This window comes from Phasianus colchicus, chromosome 27, assembly GCF_987193195.1.
Source record: "Phasianus colchicus chromosome 27, bPhaCol1.hap1.1, whole genome shotgun sequence".
Classification (NCBI taxonomy): domain Eukaryota; kingdom Metazoa; phylum Chordata; class Aves; order Galliformes; family Phasianidae; genus Phasianus; species Phasianus colchicus.
Genome location: NC_143462.1, coordinates 3835002 through 3847783, shown reverse-complemented (window position 1 = coordinate 3847783; position 12782 = coordinate 3835002). Strand labels below are relative to the sequence as shown.

The 12782-nt window shown below is 44.5% G+C and overlaps 1 protein-coding gene across 1 annotated transcript; it reads right to left on the bottom strand.

The window, feature by feature from the left end:
• Nucleotides 1-1053: 1053 nt before the first annotated feature.
• Nucleotides 1054-9482, bottom strand: ATP6V1B2 (ATPase H+ transporting V1 subunit B2). The gene is made up of 14 exons (XM_031602231.2): nt 9324-9482; nt 7041-7096; nt 6480-6578; nt 5721-5814; nt 5543-5620; nt 5188-5327; nt 4961-5062; nt 4784-4881; nt 4413-4536; nt 3864-4014; nt 3421-3503; nt 3226-3330; nt 2758-2887; nt 1054-2635 (listed from the first exon to the last, which is right to left on the bottom strand). Exons 1-14 carry the CDS (start codon nt 9430-9432, stop codon nt 2493-2495), a joined length of 1512 nt encoding a protein of 503 aa, XP_031458091.1. The 5' UTR covers nt 9433-9482; the 3' UTR covers nt 1054-2492.
• Nucleotides 9483-12782: the final 3300 nt, after the last annotated feature.

The following is a 12782-nucleotide window of genomic DNA, read 5'->3' as shown; positions in this document are numbered from 1 at the left end:
GTCCTCAGCCCTCACCACCACTGAAGGATTTCAGGAATCCACTGGACTTCCACCTCGTGTTTTCAGCTTGCTGCCCTCTGCTAATGCAGTTATTCGCATGCCTTAACCACAGGCTCTCCCTCAAGACAAAAAAGTGACCGTGAGCTGAGTTGGCTGAATGTGTAGAAAACATTGAGATTTGTTCCCAACCTTTTTGAAGACATGTTTCTAGTTTACTACATTTTTCTTCCTCTATAGCATTGAATCTCTCTCAAACCCTGTGGAATAATTACAAAGCCATTCTTAATGCTGAAGGAGATGGGATTTCTAACTCTGTGTCTCTCCTAGTGAAAAAAAAGCAACTGTCAGAACCAGCCTGGACAGTTAAAAGAGTTTTTAAAGAGTGAGGTAATGTCTTCATCTACCCTCAAGGACTTCTTGTGCTTCCGCACAAGCAGCAGCTTGAATTGCAGCATGGTAGAACACTTTATAGGAAAAGACTGAAGACAGCCTCAGAATATCAGAATAAACACACCCAGGGCACAGCTCCCCCTCGCCCTTCATAGCACCACTCATACAGAAAAGAGCAGAGTCAACACACCCCGTAAGATCAGGCTTCAGCAGCCTCTTGAGGAGGTTTCCCAGTCTCCTCCAGCACAAACTACCAATTGAGATTCATGTGGAAACGTGGTATCACACAATGATTGCACCAGCCACCCACTCAGCAGCACAAAGCAGTTGAAGTTGAAGGCCAAATCTCCAGCCCCAAAAGCTACCAGCTCTACTAACAAAGCATGTGGCTCTAGTGGCCCTCACTGCAGACAGCTGAAGTGTTTGTTTTCAGCAGACTAGGGAGAATTTTCATTTGTGTAAACAGAAACCTTGGTGGCAAAGGACAGCTCAGCCATTGCAGAACGACCCCAAGTTGTTTCTAACCACAGAACAACAGAAATTTGTTTTGTTCAACACCTTCCACATTTAATTTATTTAGATATTCTCTACATTAAAGTATTCTCATGCCAACACTTGCAACCTCCCATCCCTTCCTCAAGAAAAAAATAGACTTGACACAGCTTTAGAGTGGAATGCACTGGAATAAAGTTACTATTGTGTCCAAGTTACAGAGAACACTGAACAAACCATAGAACTGCACACAGAAAACATCAGGGAAAGCTGGAATTAGCACGCTATCATTCGAGTCACGTTAGCACCTTCCTAGACAAGCACTGAAGGCGTTCAGAGAGGTGCAACATGCTTTGGTGAGCTAGACCAGAGATAAGTTTACATTAAGCCTGGAAGAAAAAAAAAAAAAAAGCCAGCAAGCCTGCCAGCACTGGGCTCTGAGCCTCGTCTGAACTAATTTAAAGTAAGAAATAACACTGAAGAGACTAGCCAAGTTCGCAGTGTTTGGGAATGCTGAGCTCTCCTGGCTAGCCAAATCTGTGCCTGGAGTGCAAACCACAACAGCTCCGAACACGACTCAGGACCCAGCGCCACCTACAGCAAGCTTTGTAGCAGAATTCAATATCCATTCATACATTAGCTTGCTTTCTGCTGTTGCATTGTTTAGTCCAATGCATTTTAAAAGCTGACCTCCCACCAGTACAATTGTGTCTCCCATAAAGAGGGGTTTTTGTTTGTTTGTTTTTGTTTTTTTTTAACATCTCATATAATCCCCTTCAGAAGCAGCATGGAGCCTTGAATTACCCAGTCTTAACCATTGGGACACTACAGATCTCCGAACGCTTTAGCTGCTGTCACACTTTTCTGGCATTGCCAGAATGAAAAAGAAAAGTTGAAGTAGGAATCTCTCTTTGCAAACTACAATTTGGAACCTTTAATTCAGCCATAACATGCTGCCTTCAGGTAGAGACCCACTGGCCTGTGACCTCTGCAATGAGCCCTTGCTAGCAGAAAAGCACTTAGCGTGCTCACTAGTGTCTTTACTTCATGCATCCCTTTAAGAATTTTAAACCACAGTTAAATCAGTGACTTGCATTTTCCAAAGATATGCCATTCTGTACCACATTTTCCACATGTTAGCCTGGTCTTCAGGCAAAGCAGCAGGACAGCAGAGAGCCATCTGTTCTACCAGCAGCAAGGCAACTGCACGTGATCAAACTGAGCAGATGCTTTGGACATTAAGTCACATTTACTCTTTCATGTTTTCTAAGCCACGTGCTCCTGGTTTGAAATTAAAGATTTGCAGTTTCTGGTAATCCTCAGACATTCATCTGAAATGTCTACAGAAGGTCCAGTTCAAAAAAAGAAAAGAAAGAAAAGCTTAACAATAGCTATTGCACATACATAAGAGCTGGCCTAAAGGTCTTCCTGAAGATCCAGGCTTTGGAAGAAGGGATATTTTTAACTGGTATCAGTGTACATTGGAACACTGGCACAAATGTCACCTATTCTTGGTTTTAATTATAAGGGCGACAAGTAAACATCAACACATGAAAAAAAGGAAAACAAACAGCATTTCACAGAGCAAGGAGTTGGAGATGAAGTTCTGGTTAGTGTTTTGCAGTCGAATCTCGAGGGTAGAATTCAGCCAGTGTTGTCTGGGGAATTCTCTTCAACATCTCCTTGGGGAAGATTCGCAAAAGCTGCCATCCAATGTCCAAGGTCTCGTAAACAGTACGATTTTCATAAGGACCTACAGAAATCAATCACAGACTGAAATATGGGGCAGGAAAGTGTCTCAGGAGCAGGGATCTCTCAAAACAAGACCTTCTAGGTGTTCATATGTACTGTGATGTTCTTGAAACTGACACTTACCCTGAGCAATGAAGTTCTTCTCAAACTTCTGCAGAAACTCCAGATAAAGAAGATCATCTGAGGTAAGAGCTTCCTCACCAACTACAGCCTTCATAGCCTGCACGTCCTTCCCAATAGCATAGCAGGCATACTAAAAGGGACCGAAACAGAAGAGCTTTTACCTTAACAGCAGTTGAGGTGGTTGGTTGGAAGGATGACATTGGAAGTCACTTAGAGAGCTCAAGCCAACGTCATTATATTACACAGTGACCAATAAAGTAAGAACAACTCAGTCTGTGGTTAATATAGAAATTTATGCAGTAACTGCTGAGAACATTAGGTGTTCTACATCACACAGCACACACATTTCATGCTGCGGAGAATCAAGTGAAGGTGACTCAGAAGGCTACAGAGCACCCAGGTGAAGGTTGATTAGCAAGAAGCCTGTTTGAAATATGCCTCTTCCTTCCTGAAGAGGTTTTCACATACCAGTTGGTTGGATACGTCTGCGTGATCCTTCCTGGTCATGCCCTCTCCAATAGCTGACTTCATCAGTCGAGACAAGGAGGGCAGTACATTAATAGGTGGGTAAATCTGAGGAGAGAAACAAAGAAATAATTAATAATAATACTTGAAAGAGCAAGAAAGTGATCTTAAATGTGTTCCAACCACTGTGGTACACACCTGTCTGTTGTGCAGCTGTCTATCCACATAGATTTGTCCCTCAGTGATGTATCCAGTCAAGTCAGGGATAGGATGAGTAATATCTTTATTAAAAAAAAAAAAGAATGACAGTATGACAGTTTTCAAACCTTTTCTATCCTTTCCAGCAGTGAACTGGCAGGTTTTTTTTCAAAGAGTTAAATGACTTCTATAGCAAAATGCCCTCAGTGAATACTCCCATATGACACTAAGTGCTCTTACACAAGAGCTGTAAGCTCTCCTGGCAGGGGGCAAGAGAACAGCCCTGAAGTCTTGAAATGACAAAGCATTCTTAATGATACTGACAGCAGCCAAGAACTGCACTACCAAACGAAAACCTGAAGGCCACAGGACTCCCATCTTTCTGTTTGTGCTGAAGGAGTCATTTCATGTACTAGTTATTAAAAAAAAACAAAGTAACTTACCATCATTAGGCATGGTAAGAATGGGAATCTGAGTAATTGAGCCATTTCTGCCTTCCACACGCCCAGCACGCTCATATATAGTAGCCAAGTCAGTGTACATGTAACCTGGGAAGCCACGACGGCCAGGTACCTCCTCTCTAGCTGCTGAAACCTGAGAGGATTGAGAAAAGAATTTCCAAGATCACTCTGACAGACCTGCTATCTCCCCTAATTAATCTACACAAGTCACTGAGAGTTCCTCTTCCTGCAAGTAGTACTGAGATACAGACACACAAACCCCTACAAAGAGAAATATGTTACCCCAATTGTCGCCAAGCCAAATCAGAAATGTTAAACTGCTGAATGTCATGAATTAAATTCAAATATGAGAAACTCTCTGACTACCAACCACAATTCCAGGTGAGCAATGAGCAACTAAAAGCCTCACTGGCTAATTTAAGAACATTGTAAGGAATACTAATTGTAACAGTTGGAGCAAAAGCTTGCATTTTCACTTTATATATGAACTCTTTCTGGCAACACTCAGCATGTGAGTTCATAAACACATACCTCTCGCAGAGCTTCAGCATAGGAGCTCATATCTGTCAGAATGACCAGCACATGCTTCTCACACTGATATGCCAAGAACTCTGCTGTTGTTAGAGCTAGACGAGGTGTGATAATGCGTTCAATGCTGAAACAGAACAGCATGTCATATTTATGGCAGGTACTTCAAGGCCACAGAGGAACAGTTTGAAGTCACAAACACATTAAAACCCTCTGAAAAATCTGCAAGATGCACCAACTGAAATACCAGCATTTCATATTTCACTTAACTGCACAATGTCAGTGTCACATCTGCAGATCAATAGTGAGACTGTGGCTTCTAGTTTATTTGTTCTTTTCAGCTTTTCCCAATCAACACAGTTCTAACTACTTACGTTGGGTCATTGGCCAAATTCAAGAACAGACACACGTTGTCCATGGAGCCATTTTCCTCAAAGTCTGATTTGAAGAACCGAGCAGTTTCCATGTTCACCTAAATCATGAAATTAAAGCATCAGTTTCAGACCAGACTTCAGCATTCTGCACTTAAATCCTTCATATTACTGACTTACACCCATAGCAGCAAACACAATGGCAAAGTTTTCTTCACTGTAATCCATCACATCTTTGGATTTCTTCACCAAGCCAGCTTGGCGACAGATCTGAGCTGCAATCTGGAGGGAGATAAAAAAGCTTCAGTGCATCTGCACATTTGATGAAGAATTTAACTTGCTCATTCCTTAACCCTAGAGAAATGCAAACTGCTTCAGGAGTTTTAAAAACAGCTCTGAATACCCACCTCATTGTGGGGCAAGCCAGCAGCAGAGAAGATGGGGATTTTCTGCCCCCTGGCAATGCTGTTCATTCCATCTATTGCAGAAATGCCAGTCTGAATCATTTCTTCTGGATAGATTCGACACTGGGGATTGATTGGCTGACCTGTTAGATTTTTAGAAAACACACATTGTTCAACACTTGATCAAACTACCACTGATTTTGAGCAATGATCCAAGGCTCGTGTCAAAAGCTGCAAACCACACCTTCAGGCCAAGTAATCTTTGGAGTTGACATACATTTCCATGAACAGGTTCCAAGTATCACTTAAGACAATTATTTTCTTCTACCTCCATACCAGAAAGAAATGAAGAACATACCCATTATGTCCAGGAAGTCTTCAGCCAAAACAGTGGGGCCTCTGTCTATAGGTTTTCCTGATCCATTAAATACTCTGCCTACAAGAAACAGCAATAAAATAGAAGTGATAGTTACTGAGAAAATAAGATAGTGGGCAATAAGCCTGTTCATTCTTTAAAGAAAGAAACAAGTGCTCACCAAGCATATCTTCAGAGACAGGGGTTCTAAGAATATCCCCAGTAAACTCACAGGATGTTTTCTTAGCATCAATACCTGAAGTGCCCTCAAATACCTGTAAAGATAGCAGGGGAATTAAAAAGAAAAACAACAAATAAACCCCACAAAAATAACCAGGAAGGAATAAAAATTGTGCTTCACAAAATAATGCACCAGAACACTGCTTCACAGCTTGAGAACTTGATCAGCCATAGGGGAGAAAAAACAAGGCAGTCCCCTGCCAGCAAAGGATTTCAAAAGCAGCTCACTGGTACAAAGCATGACATCAAAACCTACTTTAATAAACTCATGAGGTATATCAGCAGCAACCAACAGACCCAGTGCCATTCTTTTGATCTTAAGTGTTTTCCTTTGCCAGCAGCGTAAAGTTATTCAGATAAGAATTAGCATTAGCAACAAACAGTGGCTTAGAAGAAATACCTACATGCACATCGCTTAGCAGCTGATCCTGAACCCAATATTATACAAACACAGCACGATTCCCTTTATCTAGCTGCAAATTAATCAGGGTCTTGAAGGAATATAGGAAAAAGTCATTCTGTAATCCAGTTTTCAGTCTACAATTATTCATACGATTTTAAACTTGGAATAAGTAGCATTGTTTTTTTTTAAGCTTATAGTACCAACAGAATGCATCACAAGACATCTGGCAATTCAGACATGCTGATTCACAAAGTATTCTTCTGTTGTATCAAGAGATGATCTGGTCCCCATACACACCTGAACCACAGCTTTGGAGCCACTGACTTCCAGAACCTGCCCACTTCTTCTGGTGCCATCAGGAAGAGTCAAGTGGACAATCTCTGCATACCTAGGAAACTGAAAATGAGGAAGAAAGAGAATGGAAAACATTAAGAACTCACAAGTACAGCTGTGAAACAGAAGGCAGCAGCTGCAGACAAGCCTAACTTAGCACTTACCTAGGGGTTTTTTTGTTTGTCTTAATAATTTTATCATCAGAAAAAAAAATCATTCCAAAATGATTATGTATGTTTGTCTACTTAAGTTTAGATTACATTTTGAGCTGTTTGACAGAACTGGAACAATGTTTCCTTTCTTTCCCCAACAGCCTCAGCTATTCATCCCTTTCTTCTGACATAAGTGCAACTCTTTAGCTGCACTGCTATTTGTTTTCATTTATTTCAGCAGTCAGAAACCAACCTTGTATTTAAATTGCTCAGGAGATGCATGAATTTCACAACAGTCAACATTCAACCTGTTACAGCTTTTCCTGCAAAATCTCTCTTGATAGCTTCATTCATTAAGGTTCTTCATCCTTACCTTCACTTGATCCAAGATAACCAGGGGGCCATTCACACCAGACACAGTTTTATAAGCTGGAAGAAAGAGCCACAAATCAGATACTTCATTGGAACAGCACAAATTCCCCTTATCTAGTTTTCAAAGTTTCAATTCCTCAGTCTCAGGTTCGCAGCTGTGGGGCTGAGCTCTGTATTGCTCTGTTTCTTAGGAGCCCCACAAGAAGGATGAGGTGCTGAGTTATGTTGCCAACATTTTTGTCACTGCTGCAAAGCAGTCAAGGTTAACATTGAGATATGATGGACATTTTCCTGTCTGTTAGAAATTCATTGTTGCAAGCCTGTATTTGGAGTTCATCAGAATGCTGCCACCACCAGAAACACCACTACAAAGTAAAGCTGAAATACACGGTTGCAAGATATTTACATAGTAGAGATAACAACCACTGTAACATGTGATAAAGCGGTCATGGTTGTAACTGTAATTTGTGCCCCCAGAAAATGGAGACATAACCCTCACACCAACACTGAACTTCCCTTTTTGGTTCTTCTTTCTTAAACCACACGTCTCCTGCTCCATGACACTGCAGTGACCCAGATGAAAGCCATTCAAGCAGGACTTGCAATTAAAAAGCTGATCAGCAGAACTTCTATGGTAAAGCATTTTTTTTTTGGCATGCTGAAAACAATACTGCTAAGACAAAACCTTTTAATTCTTTTCTTCTCTCCTAGAAAAGGCCAATAGACCACACTACAAAATGTTGAACTCCACTTTAGCCAAACTACTCTTACTTCTGGGTTATCCCATGACACTTGATACATGACTACAGCTCACCATAAGGCTCACACCTGAAACATCAGCAGCTCATGTGTCAGCACTACACATTGTTCTCTGAAATACCTGTGTACCCAGAAATTAGAATTCATTCCTGTGCTATCAGCACAGCAGAAAAGCTGGGAAAAACACAGCAAACAGCTCTGCCCTATGGACACACAGCATCGCAGTACAGCTCAGCATCACCTACCCTCAGACAGAAGTAACACTGAGTCAAAGCTTTATCAGGATCATGAGGGAGCAGTGATCACGAGTGGCTGTTAATCACATGGAAAGATGAGGCAGTGGAGCCATTTGCAGAGCAGAAAAGAGCAGCACTTACTGCTGGCATGCTGTAAGGCAAAGGAAAAGGGCACAAACCTCACCAATGGGGAGGTGCTGGTAATCACCTGGCCTGAGCACAGCGAGAAGCTGTTAAGTGTGGCACACACAGTTCGCATTGTATACTGTCAACAAAGTGCAACTTTGAACTGTTGCAATATAATCTCTTAGCAGCAATAATCAAGGCTGCATTAGATAAAGCATGAGGTGGTGGTGCAAAGCAGTCTCAGGAGAACTCCTGTTGTCTCAGTTATCAAAATCCTGCCGAATACCATCAGATGTAGCAGCAAATGCCTGTCACCAGCACACAAGGCTCTGTCACCTGTATGGGCCAATGCCCCATCCCTAGAGGTGTTCAAGGCCAGGTTGGATGGGGCCCTGGGCAGCCTGGTCTGGTATTAAATGTGGAAGTTGGTGGCCCTGCATGTGGCAGGGGTGTTGGAGATTCATGATCCTTGAGGTCCCTTCCAACTCTGGCCATTCTGCAGGCCCAGGATTTGCAGAGGGCTCTCAGCGATGGCTGCAGGAATGGAAAAGGTTCTCTTGAGCAACACAGCCTGTCCCATGACCGCCTCGTGAGCGCTTCTTCCTCAATCAGCAGCGAAGGGCAGGCCCCATCAATGAGGAAACGACATCCTTGATACCAAAAAGCACTGATTCCCTTTGAAAACAGCCTGAGAGACTCAGAGCTCCCATGTGCAGAGACTGAGCAGCTCCATGACAACCCCAAAAGCGAGCAAAACGCGGTGTTTTCCACATCCAGCAGAGAAACTGGGATCTGCAAAGGTGCCAACCTTGCCTGAAGCCACAGCTTGGGGTCCAGCAGAGCAGCAGACACTGGGGGGGGGAGGGGAGGAGGGATGGGAAGGAATTGCGATGGTTCTTTTGGATTTCACACCAGGTGGTTCAAAATCAAGCAGCAGAGAAGCGGTCGTGACATCCAGCAGCCACTCAGCCGCTGCCCAGGGGAAAGAAAGGCCAACGAAAGGCCGACAGAACCTCCCCCCCCCCCTCCTCCCTCCCCACCGCAGACCCGACCCACGGCTTCACCCCACAGCCCCCCTCCGGCCCAAGGCGGCCCAAAGGCCGGGAAAGGTTTCTCCATCGCCCCGAGCCCCTCCGCGCAGCCCCACTCCCGGCCGCACTCACTGAGGCGCGGCTGGGACAGGAAGTCCCTCGTCAAGGCCGCCGCCTGCTCTCTCGCCCCGCCGAGCCCGGCGCCGTTCATCATCCCCCGCGCCGCCGCCACCGCCGCCATCTTGTGCGCTGTTCCAGCTGGGAGGCCTGCTGCGCATGCGCTGATATAGAGCCGCTGCGCCCCGCCCGAACGGGGGGGAACGTAGGGGAGAGGAGGGAGCTGGCCAGGGTGCTGCGGGGGGGGCGGGGGGTGAGGGTAGGAGTAGGGGTAGGGGTAGGGATGGGGATGGGGATGGGGTAGGGGTAGAGATAGGGGTGGGGGTAGGGGTAGGGGTAGGGGTAGAGATAGTGGTAGGGGTAGGGGTAGGGGTGGGGATGGGGATGGGGTAGGGGTAGAGATAGGGGTAGGGGTAGGGGTAGGGGTAGGGATGGGGTAGAGATAGGGATAGGGATAGGGATAGGGATAGGGATAGGGATAGGGATAGGGATAGGGGTAGGGATAGGGGTAGGGATAGGGGTAGGGATAGGGATGGGGATGGGGTAGGGGTAAAGGTAGGGGTAGGGGTAGGGATGGAGTAGGGGTAGGGATAGGGATAGGGGTAGGGATGGGGTAGAGATAGGGATGGGGATGGAGATGTGGAGATGGGGATAGAGATAGGGATAGGGGATAGTGGTAGTGATAGGGGTTGGGATAGGGATAGGGGCAAGGGCAAGGTCAAGGTCAGAAGAAGGTCAGAAGGCAAGGGAAGAAGTAAGGGTAAAGGTAAGGGTAATGTCAAGGTCAAGGGTAGGGGTAAGAGAAAGGGCAAAGGCAAAGGAAAGGGTAAGTCAAGGGGTAAAGGCAAGGGAAGGGACAAGGGTAAGGGTAAAGGAAGGGGCAATGGAAAAGGAAGGGGTAAGGTCAAGGGCAAGAATAAAGGTAAGGGCAAAGAAAAGGGTATGGAAAGGGGTAAGAGCAAGGGTAAGGGTAAGGGAAGGGGTAAGGGTAATGGTTAAGATAAGGGAAGGGGTAGGGAGTAGGGAAAGGGAAAGGGAAAAGGAAAAAAAAATAAAAAAAAAAAGAAAGAAAAAGGAAGTGGGTCAAGGAAAAACAGAGAAAAAGAAAATAGTAAAAGTAGAAAGGGGGAAAAAACGGAAAAAAAAAAAAAGAAGAAGAAAAGGAAAAGAAAATAAAATGGAAAAAAGAAAAAAAAGAAAGGAAAAGAAAAGAAAAAAAGAAAAAAAGAGATAGGAGAAAAAGGAAAAAGAAAGGAAAAATGGAAGGAAAAAGAAAACAAGAAAAGGAAAAAGAAAAAGAAAAAAAAGAAGAAAGAAAAAGAAAAAAAAGGAAAAGGAAGAAAAAAGAAAAAAAAGGAAAAAGAAGAAAAATAAGAGAAAGAAAAATGGGAAATGGGGAAAAAAAAAAGAGAGAGAGAAGAAATGGGAATAAAGGGGGAAAAAAGGGAAGAGGAAAAAGTAAATCAAACGTTTAATTTAATAAAAAAATAGCCAGTGGGTTATTTGTAAATGCCTTCCCTCTTCCCCCCTCTACCCCCCTAAGGAAACCATTAGTGTGTCAACTTCTGTTTCCTCATGGATTATTTCTCTCCTCATACACGTTAAATTTTAATCATTGGTGTTTGCTCTCTCTGCTCAGCAGGAAGGTGGATTTGATGTTAGAAACCGTGTTCCATCTCTCCCTGTGCTAACACTGAAATACTGGGAGGTGTGTTTCCCAGGAGCCACTGCAGAGCTGTGTGTGTTTGGAGGATGGAAAACCCAAAGTGGGCACAGCTTCACCTCACTGCAGCTGCCCGAGGAGAACTGGTTGTCGTGGGTTAAAAAATGAATTTTAAAAAAAGGGTTAAAAAGGGGGAAAAAAAATGGTTAAAAAAAGAAGTCAGCTGCTTGGAAAAAAAAAATCTGATGGATGCATGGAAATGCTTCCAAAGCAGAAATGAGCAAATATTCCCAATGCAGACGGATGGCATTGCAGACTCTTTTGGCTGCCAAAGGGATGGTGCCCTGACCTCGGGCTCTGTGGGGATAAGGAGGTGGCAGTGATGGCCATCCCCACGAGTCCCTCTGTGCCTGGAGGAGCCGGAGCTCCCAGCAGTGCTGGCTGAGGGTCTGAACTCACCGGTAGGTGGGAGCGGAGCTCTGCGGATGGTCAGAAAGTCATTTCCATGCTCGGCTCTCAGTTCATGAAATGTACTTAAAGACTTCAGCTTCCGCCCTCGTGTTTGTTACTCAGAGGGATGTGCTTTTTTCATGCTATTGACTGCGGGTTTTGGCCATGCAAAAGCCAGGCAAATGGCTTCAAGGGCAGAATGGAACCACAGAATGAAAGGGGTTGGAACACTGAGGTTGGAAAAGAACACTAAAATCATCAAGTTCAACCCCAACCCATCCCACCATGCCCACTAACCACGTCCCTCAGTGCCACATCCCCACAGTTCTTGAACACCTCCAGGGATGGTGACCCCACCACCTCCCTGTGCAGCCTGTGCCAAAGAGACAGATCCTTCAGCAGGGTCTGTTGTGATAGGACAAGAGGAAATAAGTTTCAAACCAAAAGAGGAGAGAGATTTAGATTGGATATAAGGAAAAGGTTTTTTATGATAAGGGTGGTGAAGTACTGGAACGGGTTGCCCAGAGAAGTGTAAGATGGAGACACCCAAAGTCAGGCTGCATAGGGCTCTGAGCACCTGATGGAGCTGTGGGTGTCCCTGCTCACTGCAGGGGAGTTGGACCAGATGGCCTTTAAAGGTCCCTTCCAACTCAAACAATTCTATGATTCTATCAAATCCTGACTCACACAATAAAGGAGCCCCTGTCCCCCCATCCTGCTCTGACGCAGGAGGAGCTGCAGGGCTGCAACTACATCTCCATGGAAGACAGATGCTCATACCCTCTCCTGATAAGAGCTGCAATAAATTCCCTGGGAGCAGCAGCTCCGAGCACTCTGCTGCCAGCTCTGCACACTGGGATGCATCCAGGGGTAAGGGCTCTGTCGCTGTGCTACGTGCAACAAGTTTGCATTGAGAGGGATGGGGTTTGGTCTTGAGATTCAGGGCAGCTTCAGCCTACCTGTCTTTATTTTCCTTGCTTCTTTACTCCTGCTTCCTGGTGATTTATACTTAAATATATCTATTTTCTTGCATTAATTATATTATTTGGTTCTTGCTATTCCTTGGAGGTGCTCGGATACGATGAGAAGCCCGCACTCTTTTTCAAGTTAGTGACTTGCATGGCACTCAGATCAGATGATAGAGGGTTTGGAGGTTGTGCTCTTTTCTTCAGGAATAAAATGATAAATGTCACTGCCTGGAATGTCAGGAAACCACAGGAGTGTTGGAGGCAGCTGTAGCTCAGACTCTGCTCTGCTCATGTTGCTGCTTTATTGCTGAAGCAAACACAAGCTATAGGAACCCAAGTGCTAATTGATAAGTTGGTTCGGTACAGACTTCTGATGGATATTTCAGTATAACT